Source organism: Adiantum capillus-veneris, chromosome 13, assembly GCF_014529385.1.
Source record: "Adiantum capillus-veneris isolate H3 chromosome 13, ASM1452938v2, whole genome shotgun sequence".
In the NCBI taxonomy this organism is placed as follows: Eukaryota; Viridiplantae; Streptophyta; class Polypodiopsida; order Polypodiales; family Pteridaceae; genus Adiantum; species Adiantum capillus-veneris.
In genome coordinates, this window is record NC_140943.1 from 36,671,503 (window position 1) to 36,690,257 (window position 18,755).

Consider the following 18,755-nt stretch of genomic DNA (forward strand, 5'->3'; position numbering starts at 1 on the left):
ATGATGCTAAGATGGATGCATCTCTGATTTATTCTTGGTTGCATCAATTTAACACTTATTTTGCTACTAACAAGAAAAATAGTAACAATAAAGTTTTGACTGTTGCCATATATTTGTCGAGCGATGCCATTAATTGGTATCAAACCTGGCAAGAGGCACAAATGGCCAAGCATCTTGAGCATGCCATGGATGGGGAGCCACTGTCTTTCAGTTGGGTTGACTTCCACGACAAGATCAAGGATCATTTTATGCCACCACAGTTCCCTGATTGATTGAAAGAGGATTGGAGAGGCCTCAAGAAAAATGGGACTCCTATATGTCTTTTTCTAACCATATTTCGCAAATTGGTTAAGTCGGATGAGGATCGCAAGGAGGCTTTGCTCTTTGGTTTGGATGGGTACATCAAATACAATGTCCAAATTTTCATCCCTAAGGACTACTACAATGACACCTTCAAAATCGTTCTCACGCAAGAAATGAAGCACAAAGATAAGCCAAAGGAAAACAAGTCAAGGACCCCTCATAACCAACAGAATCAGAAGAATGGTGAGAACAACGGTAAGAACCACAGTACCTCTCCTTCTCAATCTTCCACTACACCTAGGGCACATAACTCTTCACCTAACAGTGGTAATAAAGGAAAGGCTAAAACTCAGGAAACCCCTAAGTGACACCTTATGAAAAATCTACTCAAGGAATAGTGGAGGTTGGTTAAGTCTTGAAGAAAGAACCGAGTATGGAAAAGAAGGAAGATGTTTTGAGTGTTACACTTAAGGTCACATGAAAAGATAGTGTCCTAAGAAAGAACCCACAGAACCCACATCTTCTGTTAGTGTCATAAAGGAGCAAAGTAGTGCGTCCCAAGTTTCTCATGATAATCTAGATGAGTTTCTCATTAAGTGTTATGGTCATGTGAATGGTGACCGTATCGTGATCTTGTTTGATTTTGGCAGTATGCATGATGTGATTAGTGACTCTCTTGTGAAGAGCGCACACTTAGTCGCCATTCAATCGGGTCCCATTGCGGTTTTTGGATTTTTGTCTGGCATGCACTCTTCCATCACACATGAATGTCCTAATGTGACAGTTTATATTTAGTAGGCATGTTTTCGTCGCAAGTTTGTTGGTTCTCCTCTATTTAAATGTGATATGATTATTGGCATTATGTGGATCCGTGAGATTGATCCACAAGTTAATTGGAAAGAAAACACCCTTACCATCACTCTCAAGGGTGCCTCTTCTGTGGTCATTTGCGGTATGCAAAGCGTCTCGTCTTTGTCATTGATCTCTCATTGTCATGTTTGGAAAGAGGATAATACACAGTCCCATAGCATTTCTCAATACACAGTCAAATACTTCAGAAAAGAATCAGTCATTGCAAAATAAGCAACCTCTCTCTCTCATTCATTCTCTAAAGCATGAGAAGAGATTTAATTGTTCGTAAGGATCGTCAAGCTCTCAAGTGGCTACCCACTCTGAACCGAGTACACCTTCGAGTGACCGTCAAGCTAGATGGTTCCAATCTTTTGAGCAATTTGGTGATTTGATTGATTATATTCCTAGTAAAGTTAACCCAATTGCAAATTCGTTCAGTCATGCAGGACAGATTTTGGCTCTCAAGTCGAGGTCCACAGAACCCATTCAGAAAGTATCTTTTGTTCACATGAAAAGTGCATTTTTCGAGTCTCTCATTCGTGACGATCTCTTGTATTTTCATCACCATCTTTATGTATTACCTTCTTATAGGATCGCCATATTACACGATGCAAATGATTCACTCACGAGTGAGCACAGAAGGATGGACCACACTCAGAAACGGTAGAAAGCTTGTTTTCAAGGAATACACAATGTTTCACCATTGTAGATCATGTCAATAGATTTTGCATACTCACTCCTTGGCAAGACACAGTCACAGCACAAGCATTAGTACGATTGTCTATCAAGCACTGGTATTCTCTTTGTGGTTTGCCACAGTGGATAGTTTCAAGTGAAAAAGTCAAGTTTACATCACAGTTTGGCCAAGAACTTGTTGAAAAGTTTGATACTTCATCACATTTTTCATCTGCATTCTTCCACATTTTTTTAGGAAGCATAGTCCATTGAAAACATGGAGCCCGAGCAGATTATTCAGCATCGCTTTTGACGCAGCTCAAAGAAGCAAGCATTGCAATCCTCTTTGAAGTTCAAGTATCGCAGAATCCACGCAACAGAGTGGGCCAACGAAGATGTCTTCACAGAATCCTCGGAGTTGTTGGCAGACTACACAAAATCCATGCAACTCAATACCAATACCTCACCTTGAAAAGGGGGGGATGTCACATGCACATCTAACCGTATGTGCATGTGGACAAGCTCCAACTCCTACTTCTAGGGTTTAGGACAACCTAGGAAGTGTTTTGGCACCCTTGTGAGCCTGTACGAAGGATGTGCATGTCCAAGTGCTTTAGAGTAGCTACATACCCTCTAATTGCCCATGAGCTCAACCAGTGTCTGCCAGGTGTAGGCACTGGGGAGTGTTCCCCTACAGTTGCATTAGTACCAAGCCTAGGTAATAACTGCGTACGAAACACCTCTTATTAGTAGTTCATCAACTTATTAATAAGTGACATTTTAGCCAACAATTACTAGATCGTGGGATTTTTTATGAGATTGCCCAACCTAGCTTCAATGCCATATGTAAGCGACCCTCAGTACCAGCACCAAGTACTCACAATACCTCAGCATCTCCAGCGTTTTGCACCAGATCAGCCAACAGCATCCCATCAGCACCAGTGACCCAACGTTTTTAGGTTTCAGCCATACCTCGTCGTACCGTCACAGATCCAGTTTTTCAGCTTTCAATCCGAGACAGCAGATCAACCAGTGTTTTGAGATTCAGCCCTCAAATCAGCTAGCGTTTTTCAATTTTCAGTCCATCCTGACATCGGCCATAGCAAACCACCCGATAGCCTCGTTGAGCTTGCAAATCCCATTTAACATCCCTAGAATTTTGCATTTTCAGCCCTTAGCCTTGCAGATCCAAGCATCTACAGCAAGATCCCATCAACATCTCAGCATCTAGGACCATTGTATCAGCATTTGTGCAATCAAAAGCAAATATCTCTCTAGCGATAGAGAGGGGGGCCCTTGGAGAGGGGTTTGGGACCACATCCGGTGTTAGTCTTCTTTCTCTCTCTATCACTCATTGAACCTTCATTCACAGATTTTGTCAGGTGTGGCGGAAGTGTTTATGGATTTAGCTCGGATCTAGTACTCCGCACAAACAGAATGGACACTTTACTTCACTTGAGAGAACTGAACTGAACTGAAAGCAAGAGAGAGACACAAGAGAGAGAGAGAGAGACAGTCGCTGCCAAGAACTCGACTGTGAGGCCCTCCTCCTACCAATGACGTGCTGCAGCGGGGCGGGCCTCTCTCTGTGCTGCAAGTATATGACGTCCAAGTCGAACAATGTACTGAAAGAAGGGGACTCCTGGGTGGTTTGCAGAAGAGAAGGGGTCCCTCCATAGCCACTCACCAGGATCCCACTGTACTCGTGCCAGTGGACAACACTCCCAAGCCCATAGCCTCCAGTGTCCAATCTCCAGAGCGATTGGGTCAGGCCTGGTCTACGACGCAAGTCCTCCCACAGATGCCCACAACTCGAATCCTCTGAAAACAACACTCTGCTACCTGCGGGGCCTCTACTGCAACTCGTTGTAATCGTCCCCCACCCTGAAGCTCGAAGAACACGGCTGGGACAGTCTCTGAGCAGGCCCTGACTGAAATGAGAACCTCCAGTCGTGTGAAGGCTCCCATCCACCGGGGTGCTACTGGCTCGAGAGGCGTGAGCCACTCAGCTGGAACTGACTCTGAGATGTCCTGCACATACTCTGCACCCCTCTCATGCCCTGCAGCTGGAAACCCTGCACCTCCTCTGACAAACCTGTGAACTCTAGCCAGTCACCTAGAGAGCGCGTTGGACCTGCTGCCATGGGACCCCAGGAAACATGAGGCCGACTACCAACCAAGTGGCCTCTCTGAGTGCTAAACATGGGGTTCCAGACGAGGGGCTGCCGTAGGCGCTCCTCCGTGCACATAGGTTGTCGCTGCTCCAGGCCACGCCGTAAGAGCTCCCAAGAACGAAGCAAACTCACAGCAAAGCGGTCCTCCAGTCCCCAGCTCAAACCAACTCGGCGCATCTCTGTAAAGATCCATCTGGTCAAAGGTTGCCAAGGGCCTCCTGACTAAGGCACCCTGGCACGAAGCCTCTGCAACAAGAACTCCTTCCAGGTCTCCTCACCTCGAAGTCCTCTGACTATGAACTTCCCAAGAAGGGCTCTGCTCTGCTGTGCTGGATCAATGATCCCAAGCCCTCCCTGAGAACAAGGAAGCGTAATGACTGACCAAGCCACCTTGGCTCGGGCCATCTGAGTGTCACGTCTTGACCAAAGGAAGTTCCTGATCAGCCTCTCTACCTGGCTGATACAAGAACTCGAGAAGATCCAGCAAGAAGTGATGTACCACATAGTCGCCAACAGCACCCCATTTGGCAACTACTACTCTACCAGCCAGTGAAAGTCGTGCTGAGCTCCAATGTAACAGCTTTCTCCTGATGGACAGGAGAAGAGGAGCAATCTGCTGCTCGGGAGACAAGTCCAAACCAACCTGACAAATCCAAACCAACCTGACAACCCAAGTATCGAACTGCAGTCCTTGGGGGAATCCACCCGAAACCCTCTCCTAGCATCCAATCTGGCACAGGAGCACTACCAACCGAGAAAGCCACTGTCTTTCTCCAGTTGATCAGTGCGCCCGATGCACAACAGAAGATCTACAAAGCCTGCTCACAGCTGAGAAGATTGGCCTCCTGGACATCTAAGTACAAGGCTGAGTCATCGGCAAACTCAGCGTCCAGTAGCTCATCTCCCCGAATAGGGAGTGCTAAGCCCCGAAGACCAACCTGCTCTGACACCAAAAATCTGCTCATCGCCTCCGCATAGAACAGAAAGAGAAAGGGGACAAGAGGACAACCGTGTCTGACCGAGCGTGTGAGCATGAAGCGCTCACCTCTCCCTCCTGCCAAAAGCACCTGACTGTGAGCCTGTCTGTACAAAGCTGACACCCCTCTGATCCAAGCATCTGAGAAGCCCATCCTGCGGAGAGTGCCCTCTAGAAAGTCCCAGTCAACTCGGTCGTATGCCTTCTCAAAATCGAGAAGAAGAATCACAAGGTCCTCACCACGGAGCCGTGCCATGGCAAAAGCCTCCCAGAAAGTAAAGATGTTGTCAAGGATACTGCGTTCCTTGACAAAACCTGTCTGAGTCCCATGTATAAGGCTCTCTAAAAGTGGCTGAATCCTCAAACTCAGGGCCTTGGCAAGAATTTTGTAGGCTGAGTTGAGGATGGTGATAGGACGCCACTGTCAAATCTCATCCAAGGAGCCACCCTCCTTGGGAATGAGGTAGATCAGGCCCTCACTCATGCTGTCAGGCATCACTCCTGTGTGCAAAATGTACCGAAAAGCACTACAAAGATCTGGGCCAAGCAGGTCCCAGTACTTCAAGAAAAAGCTGGGAGTCAACCCATCTTCACCTGGACAGCTACCACGGGGGAGGGCCTTAAGAGCCGTGTGCAACTCCTCAAGCTGAAGTGGCATCTCTAGCCTTTGGCGCATCTCCTCTGTCACAAGACATGGCATCTGTGCCCAAACCTGCCCCCTGCATGCATCCTGCCGCTCTGACTGAGGCTCAGCCGACAGTAACTCAAGGTAAAAGTCAGTAGCAACTGCACGCATATCCTCGGGCTCACAAGCAACTGACCCATCGGGCCTCCTCAACTGAATGACCTTGGCATGCGAGTGCCAAGGTCCCACTGTCTCAAAAAAAGCACCAGTCACTCTGTCGCCCACCTGAGTCCACTGAGATGCCTGTCGGTGAAAGGCAAACTCATGACGCCTCTCCTCTGTGCTAGCAAGCTCCTGTCGAGCCTGTTGTAACTGCTCCTCCAACCATGGACTGTCTAGATGCTGCTCCTGCATCCTCTGTAGTGAAGCAATGCCTCATCTGAGATGCTGCTCCGCCTCTCTCGCTGCAGCCCGGCGAGCCAGAGACTCCTAAAGAAAAAAGTGGCTAAGCTGAGCTAGGCCTGAGGCCACTCTGTCTGCAGGTGAAACCTGGCTGTCCATGCCCTCTGACCAGAGAGCCTCTACCATCTCTCTGAGTGCTGAGTCCAACAAGACCCTCTCTGGGATGCGAAGCATCGTGCTCCCAATCCTCTGCCTGTCTACCACCGTGAGGATCACTAGTGCATGGTCCGAGAAGGAAGTCCCTTCCACGATGCCCACTGAACCCCCCAAGTCACTGAAGTGGTCACTAGTGTAGAAGCGATCTATCCGCGATAGATTCACTCCTCCCACTCTGCGGTCCGATCTAGAGAAGGCAAGACTGTCTGGGGGCCTCACAAAACCAGAGTGCTGCCATGTATCCGAGACCCTCAAAGTCATACATAACCTCTCCCAAGCTGCCAACTCAACTCCATGCACAGTAGCATGGCTGCCGCCAATCCTGTTAGAAGGGTCCTCCAACATGTTGAAGTCCCCTCCTATGCACCAATGATCGTCCTGTGGCAAAGACTCAACAAACTGTGACCAAAACTCTGCACGAGCACTCGCCACATTGGGCGCATAGATGTTCAGGAAGCCCACAAGGCCACCCTGAGCCTGCATAGTAATCCACTGAGCCCTGCCTTGCACAATAATCCCTCTCCCCACAATGGCCTGCTGCAATGAGTCCGCAATAGTCATACATACCCCCCCCCCCCCCCTCTGGATGCCTCCAGTTCCAAAAGCAGCTCACCAAAAGGTATCATATCGTCCACGCAAAATCTGACCTCATCGCCGAATGCGGCTCTCACTCAGATGGTGCTCCTGAAGCATAAGGAGAGCAATCTCTCCTCCCACAAGGCAACGATGAAGCTCCTAACGCAATCGGCCCCACTGTCGCTGAAACTGGGGCCCACCTAGTCCCTGCACGTTCCATGAGACGATCCTCATGGGGAGCGAGAGAGAACAGATGCTGCCGCAGCAGCAAGACGGGCTATCTTCGAGGCAGGCTTGGATGGGGAGTAATCTGCATCTGAGCGTCGTCTAGATAGGTGTGACTGTAGTGAGTGCCTAGCCCAAGCCCAAGCAGAGCGAGCCGTGCGTAAAGCAACCTCCTTTGTCTAGGAGTCCTCATGAATGTATACATAGCAAGGCAAACACTGCGTATCAGCAAAGAAGTACACCACAATGTGCCTACATCTTGCTGAGTCTGGGGGTGTCACCGCAAACTTGGCCAATGGCCACAAAGTCTACAGCATATCTGTAACTCCAAGTTCTCCCATATGGTGAGAGAACTCTAAGACCTGTGTATGCAACCATCCCACCACTGAGTCGAGGGACCACTCTGTGTCGGCCCTACCGCAGAGGGGGAAGGAGAAACCAACTGCTGAGTCCAAGGCCTCTATCCCCCTAGCGGCGAGGAACAAAACATGGACCCTGAAGCAAGCTGCCTCATGGTCTGTTACGGAGTCGCCGAGAAAACGAGTGAACCCGCAGTCGAAGAAGTTCTAGCGGCGTCGAATGTCAATGCTCGTCAGCCCTCGAGGGATAGCTGCAAGGGAGGATGTCTGAATCTGCAAAGGGAGCCGCAAGAAAGGCTGACCCTCTCTCGCTAGGCGACTCGCGGCAAAGGCGTTGCCAAGAGACCTCCTAGCCGCCGGAGAAGGACCGGTCTCCTGAGCCGACTGTGAAACTGGAGCAGGAGGGAGGGGAGAAGAGGCTGGGGAGAGTGGAGGAGAAGAGGGGCGAGATGGGGCGACAGAGGTAGAGGGGCGAGGTGGAGAGGCGACGGGAGCAGAAGGCGGAGAGGATGAGGAAGAGGGGGGAAACTCTTGGCGGGGGGGGGGGCTGTCGAGGGAGAAGTGGAGGTGGGGGCTGGCGCAGGGATCTCCTCCTGCTCAAGAGGACCAAAACGGTTCCCTGTGGGAACCCAATGCTGCTGAGTAGGCACCTGAGGGCCAGTCTGAGTGCCAAGCTGACGTTGTGGCCCCTGGCGTCGTCGGCCACGGGCCTGCTGCCACCCCTCCTCCGCTGGAGCCCCAGCCTCAGAGAGTGGCTCTGCATCTGTGCGCTGTGACGCTGGCTGTGGCTGAGGCTGTGGTGCAGGTCGCGGCCTCCTCTGTGGACAGGCCTTCGCTAGATGGCCCATCTGTCGGCAAATGAAGCACTGGTTCGGGAGGCCCGAGTACTCCACACTTTGTCGAAACCACCCCCCACTCACCCGAGGTAAAAGGATAACCTTCGGGAGCGTGTGGGTATCTCTGACCAAAACTCGAACTGAGGGAATGCCAACCGTCTTGGCAGCTACTGATGCTGCCGTACGAGGTGTCTCTAGGACAGTCCCAATGGCAGAACCGATCATGGAAAGAAGTGGTAAGTACTCCCTCCGTAAACCCGGAAAGCAGACTGAGATGGGGATGTCTGCCTCCTCTACTAGAACATCCGAAGCTGGGTCAAAACCATGTCGCCACTGTCGAAAGTGGGCACGTGATGCTCGAATGGCCAGTGGACTCATAGCAATGACCTTGGACGCCATCTCGGAGGACTCAAACTCGATCTGATAGTAACCCCGTTCGAGAATCTGGACATCCAAGATCCTGCCCACCTCTACGAGAAGGCGGGCCTGGAGAAGGTCTCGCAGCTCTCCTCTGCTAGGTCGGGTGCCAAGAATCTTGCAGATGACCGAGGTCGCCTGCAATCTCTCTACCTCTGCGGCAAGGCTCGCTTGCTCTGTAGGCGAGAGAGCAAGTCGAATGGTGGACTCGGCAAGGTCGGGCGAGGGGGCTTCTGGCGAGTCCCTCTGTGGCGAAGCTGGAGTCTCCATCTGTGTCTACTGCTGTGGCGTAAGAAGGGGGCAACGGGAGGGTGCTGCAATTGGGCGCGCCAAACACTGCTCCAAAGAATTGAAACAGGTGCCGAAGGTGCCGAACTGCAGGGAGTTGCCGATGAGGAGGAACCCAACGGGCTAACGGGCCGAGGCGGGGGGGGGTGTAGCAGGTTGGGGCATGCGGGCAGGCAGCGAACGGGCGCAAGGGATAAGGTGGCGGGCGGCGGCAGCTGGGGCTGAGGGCGGGCGGACGGGCAGGGAAGCGCGAGGGGGGGCAGGCGGGAGGCAGCCAGCTGAGGATAAGGCAGCGTGGGGGGGGGGGGGGGGGGGGGGATGGCGCAGCGGGGCTAACACAGAAGCAGCGAGCGCGAGCAGTCAATTCATCATCGTTCTCTTTTAGGGAGATCAATTTCCACCTAACTCTCTGAAAAAAGAGCATATTTGAGTGGAGGGCAAGGGATCTACCCTTGCCATCCATTTTTTATTAATTCAAGGGAATAGGGCTGAAAATGAGGACATGAGGAGAAGGAAGCTTGGATCCAATGGGCTGCAACTATGGCTGAAATTCAAGTAAATAGAGAAACATTGGGCTATGGAGAGATCACCTCATGGGAACAAAGATGTAAGTATAGCCATCAGGAACACACGTAATGGTGGTCCAAAATGAAAGTCCATTCCTCTGTTCTAGGCCCCCATTCCCTACATTCCCTCTTTTGGGAACAACCTTGTCTATGTTTTTGCAAGAGAACAGGTCCTGTGTGTCCAAAAAACATTGGCTTGTGGGACTGTACACAAGGGAACGTGTTTCCTTTTTCCACGAGATAGTTTTCATGACTATCAAAGTATCATTATTGGGTGATTGTCCTAGCATTGTTCCTTCTGTCACACCATCATTCTCGTGTTAACCAATATTGCATCAGGTCACCATGTTGATGTTGGCATCAACATCATCTACAGAGTTATCGTTGATATTGTCAAAGGTGCGGCAGAGAAGGTAAATCGGATAGCGATCAATTCTGCAACTATGACCAAACCTCCTATCGAACATGGGCAGCCACCGGATCTCAGATCTACTGCGACAGAACTCCACTGAATCAGACTCCCCGCTCGGGCAGCCCACTGCAAGGTCAAGAGGCAGCACACACCTGCACAAAGGAACACCTGCACCAGGAGGATAGAGAGGGGGAGTGAGATCGCAACAAAGAGAGAGAACGCTGCAGAGAGAAACACCAGAGAGAGATCTCCTCTGAAAATGCTAGAGAGTGGGGGGGGAAAGGAGAAAACACAAGAGAGAGGTAGTCCCCAAAATTCTGGCAATCTGCTACACAATAACTGAATGATACAAAGGGGGTGGAAGCTGATCAGTAGCTTGGACCTATGGTTTGTACGGTGGGCCCGCTGCTACAAAGTTTTTGAGTACAGAGCTGAGCCTCCAGCAGTGATAATACATGCCTTCTGGTTGGAGTTGATACACACGCTCCACAGCCAATGACAGGATACAAGGTAGCTCCGACATAGTAGAGGGACAGTGCCGAGCTTTCATACAGCTGTGGCAGCTCCGGCCTTTCTTTATGGTGGGCCAGGGTATCCAATGGCATTATCAGCCACTTTCTAGCTCTTGCCCCCTCCCATTTTGAGATTTAGCCGATGTATATTTATTTTCTCAACATAAGAGTCTCCCTTTTTCACTTGTGCAGAGTATCCTCCTGGTAGAGAAGATGTGGGCCATCCGGCAGTTTCAAAAAACTCATAGAAGAATCTTTTTCGCACAAAAACAAAGTGTGAAACTGATAGGAGGATCTTTTCCACACAATAAAAAATGTTTCAGAGATTTCTTACCCTTGCGAAACGTGTTTCTATGCAGCACTACTACCCATCCATGCATGACATCCTATATCCCCATTTTGACACTGGATGGAACTAGCTATGTAAATGCATATCATGGTTGTCCTCCCTGACATATAGTTTTTCACCATCAGATTTATCTCTACTCGTTTTCTGCATCTCACTACCTCACATTGAAGAGAGCAGAACGTTGATACATCTGGTGCACAACTTGACACAAGCCATACTTGCACAATGAGCAAACATAAGGAGCTAATATTTGGCTCACTTTCCATCCATGAAGCTAACATGGGCTCAATCCCAAGCACGAGAGCATCTTCACAGAATGTTCAGGAGGTGTGTTGGGGGATATTATGCTGGTTTTGTGGGTGTTATTGTTCCTAGCACACTTGCATCCAGTCCTTGTACTCCTTGCTGGGCACTCTCTTAGCCTACTGAAGTTAGGATCGGCAGAGAGGCTATCTTTTACAAGTATGAGGCTTCTTTGCCAATGAGCTGAAGGAGAAGGGTGCTTAACTGTTCTAAGGCTGCTGCACGTAGCAAAAGACATTGCTGAATTTTACCTTCTTAAACTTTCCACACCCTTCATTGTCTAAATGTTTAGCCTCCACTAGAGACAGTTGTTTAAAACGAAGAGAGTGACATTGTCCAAAAACATGTTCAAATTGACAGAGATTCACAACATAATTGAGCCAATCCTTCGAACAAAGATATGAATATCTCTAAATAACATCAATTACAGTTGAAAAATTCAAACTTAAGCTCAAGTCGAAACGAATCCAGTGGTATCTTTCTAGAATCTTTAAATTGTGACTACTATGAGCATGGTTAGTAAATTGATAATTGCAATATTACCTTCACCATTGTCTTGGGCACTCAGCACAATAATGGCATATTTAATGACTGGTACTAGTGTCAAAGTCCAAAAGATAAAAGAGAGAGCTCCGAAAATCACTTCCTCACTTTCATGATATTGCAGTTTGCGCACAAAAGTACTTTTGAAGACATAAAGAGGGGATGTACTAAGGTCCCCATAAACCACACCGAAACTTTGATAAGCCAAAAGGAGACAAACCCTTAGGCTTCTTCTGTGATGAACCTGCAAGTTACACAAAGGCTTCAAGCTCAGTAATTATCGGCTCCAAACAAGGAGAAACAGTGAAGACACAAGAGTACACATTCGTTTTGTTGATGAAACAAACTCTAGACGAGAACACAGGTATTAAGTGCCAAAAAAACATTGAAATAAAGAATTGTAACTTCAATCGCCTAACTTAAATGGCTGAATTTTGCACTTCTTGATCAGACTTAATGTGATGATAAGGAACTGATCTGATTAAGAATGCTGCTCTCTGCCACTGCTACCTCCACCATCATCAAGGCCTTCACTTCCCCTTCTCTTGCACACACACACACACACACACACACACACACACACACACACACGTTCTTCTCTCCCCGCCCGATGCTCTCTCCCCCGCATGCGCATGCCTCCCAGCCCTCCCACTCGCTTGGTCTCGTACGCTCCCTCCCTTAGGATCACGTGCGCAAGGGAAACCTTCTACTCGCACGGCCTTCCCTTTCTCTTGTTGTTCCGCAGCAGTGGACACGGATGATTCCCCCACACCTTCACAGCAGGACTCTGATGAAGCCCCCTCAACCAACACATTCGAGTCTCTCTTTTGCTAGAGGAGAATGCAAGCTTAGCCACTGAGGTCAAACGCCTCAAGGCAACCTGAGTCATGCGCAAGATTGTCGGCACACGCCCCAACAAAGGAGAAGCAAAAACTTGGTGCAATCTCTCTCTCTCTCTCTCTCTCTCTCTCATGCACATGCTCAACCGGGAAGAAGAAGAAAATGTAGGAAACTAAAGGAAGTCGCAGTTAGGACAAAGCAAAATAATACAAAATAGTCAAATACACACGAGGAAATGAAAGCCAAAACAAAGCAGGAAAATTGAACACACTAGAAAACCATCAACAGGCCAAAACAGAGAGAGAGGGGAAAGGAGGAGAGAGGGGATGTGGGGGGGGGGGGGGGGGGGGGGGGGGGGGGGGGGGGGGCGCGCGCGGGGGGGGGTGTTCTCTCTTTCTTCAATGCTCACACTAGAAGACTGTGGGGCCTCTCTCATTCTTTCCCATGACTTTGTGATGTCTCGTATTTGAGCTTGGCATTTCTTCCTGGCTCAGTTGCCCCTTGTAATACACATTTTCCACAATCTTCTGGAAATTCTGCATTTACATGAGGAAAATTTTCCCAATGGCATCGACGAATTCTTATTTCACTTTATGTCTGCCAAAAGCATTTTCATTTTCTTTATATTTCACATAATGTCACAGCACTTGGTAAGGAATTTTTTTGTGCAGAAATACAATACAAGCCTGCAAAAATTTTTCATATTTCACAATCTGATCCTAGATTGATGAGGTACGAATTGTGGTTCAAAACGTCCATAAGAAACAGAAGCGTGGAGGCAGTTGAACTTACATGGGCCGACCATGCTAGCTCGGGATCCATGAAGGGGAAGCGTTCCTGCAAGCTTCAGAGAAACACAGATATGGCGGAGCTCAACCTCATCAGCGAGGCAGAAAGGCCTACTTGTGAAGGAAGAAGATAGAGCGTCCTCGCTTAAATCGTCTTCAGCGCGGGATACAAAGGCGGTCTCCTCCATAACGGCAGACGAAAAGCTCGAAAGCAAAAGGAGATGGCGTCCTTGTACCCGTGCGAGCTGTATTGTGTGATCTTGTGTGGCCATGGCGAGCTCCCGACAATATACGAACACTCAAAAAGTGGCAAATGCCACTTGGCTCGAAGAGGGTATGCACATGCTTGTATGAAACAAAATCCCACGTTTACTTTTGGGAATCTCTTGGATTACAACTCCCCCAAGTCTACCCTCCCTCGCTACACCTTCAATTTCATACACACCACTTCATAGGACACTTTTGTGGGCTAGATCTTTAATGTCTCTTAGGACAGTTTCCTACGACGTTAAAACTCTCTTCTTCTCGAGTGTGTGTGTGGATGTGTGTGTATGTGTGTGTGTGTGTGTGTGTGTGTGTGCGCGCTAATAAAAAGAGGGAAATGGTATAACCTTTCTATCACCCAAGTCTAGTAGATTGGTTATGCCATTTCCCTCTTGAATAACAAGTCTTGAGTTCAACTCCTCGTCGGCTAGATCTTTAAGGTCTCTTCGGATAGTTTCCTACGACGTTAAAACTCTCTTCTTCCTCTCTCTCTCTCTCTTCTCTTGTGTTTGTGCACACTGTGTGAAGTGGAAATTGGAAAAGCCTTTCTATCACCCAACTATGGTAGATTGGTTATCCAAGTTTACACTGGAGTATCAAATCTAGAGCTCAAGATTTGTTGGATAGATCTTTGAGGTCTCTTGTATTATTCTCTAATTACACTCAAGTTCCTCCCATCGTTCACCATCAATCTCTCGAACACATTCACAGTCAAGAATATGACACCTATTTGCCCCCCCCCCCCCCCAACCCACACACACCACACACACACACACACAGCCATAGAATTTTGTAAGGAGATGTAAAATTGGTAAGAGATGGAAAATGGTGGCAACATTTGCACACAGAGAATACGTCAAAAAAGGAGATAGGAAATCACACCATTAACGGTCTAAGTATGCAAAACACTCTACATCTTGGGCATTTGATATTTATCAAAAAGGAGTGCACGACCCATCCTCCGGGACGCCGGAGAGAGAGAGAGAGAGAGAGAGAGAGAGAGAGAGAGAGAGAGACGTGGCAAGGATGGTGAGCTCCCAGCCAAGAAATGGTGGCTCAACGTCGTTTAGTACATAAAGTGATAAGTTTAGTGGAAAAAGTTAGAGTCCTCTCTTTTTACATAAAGTTTGCATGAAAGTATATAAGTTGGTTTCCACCTTATTCAAAATTGTCTCTAGCCTTGTGTATACAAAATAAACATGTGTCAACTTTATTGAACCAAAATGAAATACTAACAACCACTTAGCCGCTATGGCTTAATTGTTGAACTCTGCAACTTCATTCTCAACTTCCATATTTAATCTACATAAGCATCTCACATAACCACCAACTTCACAAGAGAAAAGCATAGTAATTTGTCATTATAAAGCCCAACTATCTCATGCATGATGATGTTAACCACATGCAATATGGAAATTCAAAGGGCAGACAATATCATAACACAAGGGGATGTTTTTTGAGTATGAGATTTGTTGCACCTTGTGTGTGTGGACACCCTCTCCACATCATTATCGTATGTGGACAAAGACCATTTGAAAATTTTGTGCAGAGAGTTGTAGTGACAAGACAAATCTCAGACAAGAAGGGTGTTACTTAAGCCAGGCAGGCACCTAGCCTTTCATTGCGTGAAGTTGAGAGGGGGGAGAAATACACTTGAACAAAAAAATAACTCACAATTGAAACCGAAGAAGTTGAATTCATTGTATTACAAACCTTGTGCATAGTGTTCAAGTCACAACACCCTTATCTGCGCTAAATACGGCATACATTGGAGCCCAAAACCCTAATTGTCGCATCTTTCTCTTCTTACTTGCAATATTGACGTCGTCACCCTTAAAATTCCTTTCAAAACCAAAATAGAGAGATAAAAGGAAACATGGAAGATATTAGAGACCCAAATTATCCCAAAACCAATCTTTGATAACCAAAACCAATTTACAATCCATCTCCTCCAAGGAGTTTCCCTTCATATAGAAAATAGCCCTCAAAGTGCAACTTCTCATCTACTACTCTGATGAAGATTCCAATTGCACCGTTGGCAAAGGGGGGGTACAACTACACGACACGTCCTATAAACTCTTATGGATTGCTCCTTCTTCGCCTTCTATTCCCAGAGTGATTTTTACTTTATTAAAACCACGAACATGAAAGACACGAACTAGTGAGATTCTTATACTTCTCCTACAGTGTTTCTTTTTGCCAGAGTGATTTTTACTTTATTAAAACCACGAACATGAAAGACACGAACTAGTGAGATTCTTATACTTCTCCTACAGTGTTTCTTTTTGCAAGAACAATAAAATTAGCTTAAAAGCCTTACTTTATTTACATGGAGCTTTAAATCTAGAAGTGTCTATTGCATTTTCTAAGGATAAAATTGAACTATGTACATATGTGTTTAAAAACTAAAAAAATAGCCTAATTGTCCAATTTTTTTCTAAAACTTTAAGAATTCTTATTTAGTCACATTGTCAAGTGACTAATTGAAACACCTTCACTTCCACATGCATAAGAATTTTAAAAAAATGTTTGTTAGTTGTCTCTCATCATGCACGGCACGACATCCACCCCCTCTGAACCTGCACATCCTCGGGCATGTGCCAACCTTTTGGTACCCCTTTGCCTCCAATGTATCCTTTGTCATGTTGGAAACTCCTCTAAGATCATACAGATAACTTAGAAACTTACTCTGCTATGAGCACAAGAATTTGGGCAACATTGAATAGCCTGAAACGTACCCCATAGAACCCTCTAAATCTTGAGAACCTTGTAGACAAGCCAAACCCTTAAACCCTGTATCACTTCATGGTAAGCATTCTTATTTGTATCTTCCCATAGACTAGACATATCACCGATATCACATGCCAACCTTGAATATTTTTCTTGCCTTATGTTCCATCCTTTGATGCCACTTTAGCCTTTATTGTTGAGATGTAAAGCTCAACATGTACTACTTCTGGATGACTATCACCAACAGTCATCACATCATTAGCGTGCCTTAGTGGATATGCATGTCTTCACAAGTGATACTACAACTGGGACTACACCAACTTAGTCTTCCTATCGGAGTGATGGCACAAGTGTCTATCCATTTCACTTATTAGCAGTTCACACTAGTGTTGGGGTTAGAGGCGCTAAGCCTTTGCCCGTTGGGGCCAGACGTCCAGTGTCTGCCGACCACCCACTGACCTTATTCTTGTACATATATAGAGAATAAGGGGCAGCTCACTTTGAGACTTGCTCCACCCACACAACACCTTGCACTCTCTCCTTCTCCCCTTTTGACATGCACACACCACACCACATGCACACATTCCGTGCATTGCACTCTTTAATTGGTATCAGAGACATGACGATGATTGATGCGCGTGCGACGGCTTCCTGATGATCAACATAGAAGTGACAAATCTTGGCTATAGAAGCATGAGCTTGGCGGTGGGAGATCCAGTACCATAGATTTGGATTGGAGCTTTTTGGTGAGGACTTGGCAAGGATTGAGGCAAGATCTTGGATCTTGCCATCGATGCACGCAGCTCCTCTTGAGAAAATCGAGGCAAGTCTACAAAGAGAGAAGTTTTTATTTTTTTTTGCTTTGGCTAAGTTTTGAGAGAGCGTGTAGCTCTCGGACGGCTACACTCCCGTCCGGACACAGGACACTGACCTCTTCTCAGTGATTCGGTGGTTTTGCTTTGCCTTGGCTTGACATCGGTGATTTGCGGTAGCTCTTGGCATCGGAGAGCTAGTACATCTTAATTGAGAGAGTTTCTCTGTAATGGCTTCGTTTCTTATCGGCATCAACTCATCTCTCAACAATTTTCTTCTCAGCTTCGCAGTGCCGGGCCTCGATCGATTTGGCTAGCGTACTTTCATCCGACGACGAAAGTTGACATCGAGTGCTTTTCTCTGCTTTGATATACTAGTAGACTAATGAATGAGAGTGGCTCAGCTCCGCAGTGTCTCCTTGACGATCCCCCCTCCCTCGATAGTGTTTCAGCTTCAATGGTTCCCTACTTTCCAGCTTTGGCGGAAACACACCGATGCATAATAGCTCTGATGGTCCATTTCAGTGCAGCTTTCCCTTGAGTGAGCTTGATTCTCGGACGACGCTTATGAACATAGGCGGTTGGTTGTACTTTGTGTCTAGTTTTTGATCGACGTGTTTTTCGATCGACAAGGTAGTGTGCACCAGATTTCAGGGGGTTTTCTCAAAGGTTGCCCAATCCTTCCATTGCACATTATGCGGCATAGATAGTGATTATGTATGATTGTGTGGGGCATTCGAGAGTGGTTTGATCATGGTTTTGTGCTGTTATACAATGTATGCATTTGTGGATACAGCTTGAGCTAGGTATAGCTCACGGGTAGCACGTTCATTGGTTTACAACGTTTTTTGGACACGTATAGGTCCATAGAGCCACTTGTTCAGGAGTGAACCTACAATGTATGCATTTGCGGATACATCTTGAGCTAGGTATAGCTCACAGGTAGTAGGTTCATTGGTTTACAACATTTTTTGGACAAGTACAGGTCCATATAGCCACTCGTTCAAGAGTGAGCTATTTTGTTAGGCTTTTGTCCATTTGGATCCGTGATTAGGAGGTAAAAGGACCTAGATATTGAATCTCCTTTAAGAAAAACTCACTTTTCATTTTATTAATATAAAGCTCATTCTCTTTCAAAACTTAAAATATTACCTGAAGATGTTGCTTATGTTCTTCAATAGACTTGGAGTAGATAATAATGTCATCAAAGAACACTCTTGTGAATCTTTGATGTGCTCTAAAAATCCTCTTTCCATCATTCAATTAAAGGAGATTTGTGCATTAAGGAGCCCAAAAGGGAGAGCTAGGAGCTCATATAGGCCAAATGTTGTACGAAAGGCCGTCTTATGAATATCTTCATGCACAATCCTTATCTAATGATAAATTGATAAACACTTTTGAGATCTATTCTAGTAAAGTACATAGGCCCTTGTAGCTTATCAAATAGGTTCTCTATCCTAGGAACATGAAATCTATTCTTTGTGGTTATCTTATTTGTAATTTTGAGAATTGCCAAGCCTCACTCTATCTTATTGTAGAGACAATGAGAACCACGTATATAAATGTCATACTGTTGGATGGAGTGGACATGACTACTGTATGGAGGCTACAAGAGATTATCAATCTCTTGGAAAACACACTCAATACCTATCTACTCAATGCAACACTCATTGTATGCTAGACAGAGAAAGCCAATCGTCACATTGGCAAGC

General features: G+C 46.9%; 1 protein-coding gene across 1 annotated transcript in view; it reads right to left on the reverse strand.

Annotated features, from left to right (window-relative positions):
• Nucleotides 1-13,533, reverse strand: part of LOC147443817 (potassium transporter 4-like) — a 46,446-nt gene extending 32,913 nt beyond the window's left edge. Inside the window, exons 1-2 of the mRNA XM_086526613.1 lie at nt 13,242-13,533; nt 11,610-11,853 (exon numbers count right to left, since the gene is read on the reverse strand). Coding sequence (XP_086382739.1) covers nt 11,610-11,853; nt 13,242-13,271 — 274 coding nt within the window. The 5' untranslated portion in view covers nt 13,272-13,533. The remainder of the gene's footprint in view (nt 1-11,609; nt 11,854-13,241) is intronic.
• Between the last annotated feature and the right edge of the window lie 5,222 nt (nt 13,534-18,755).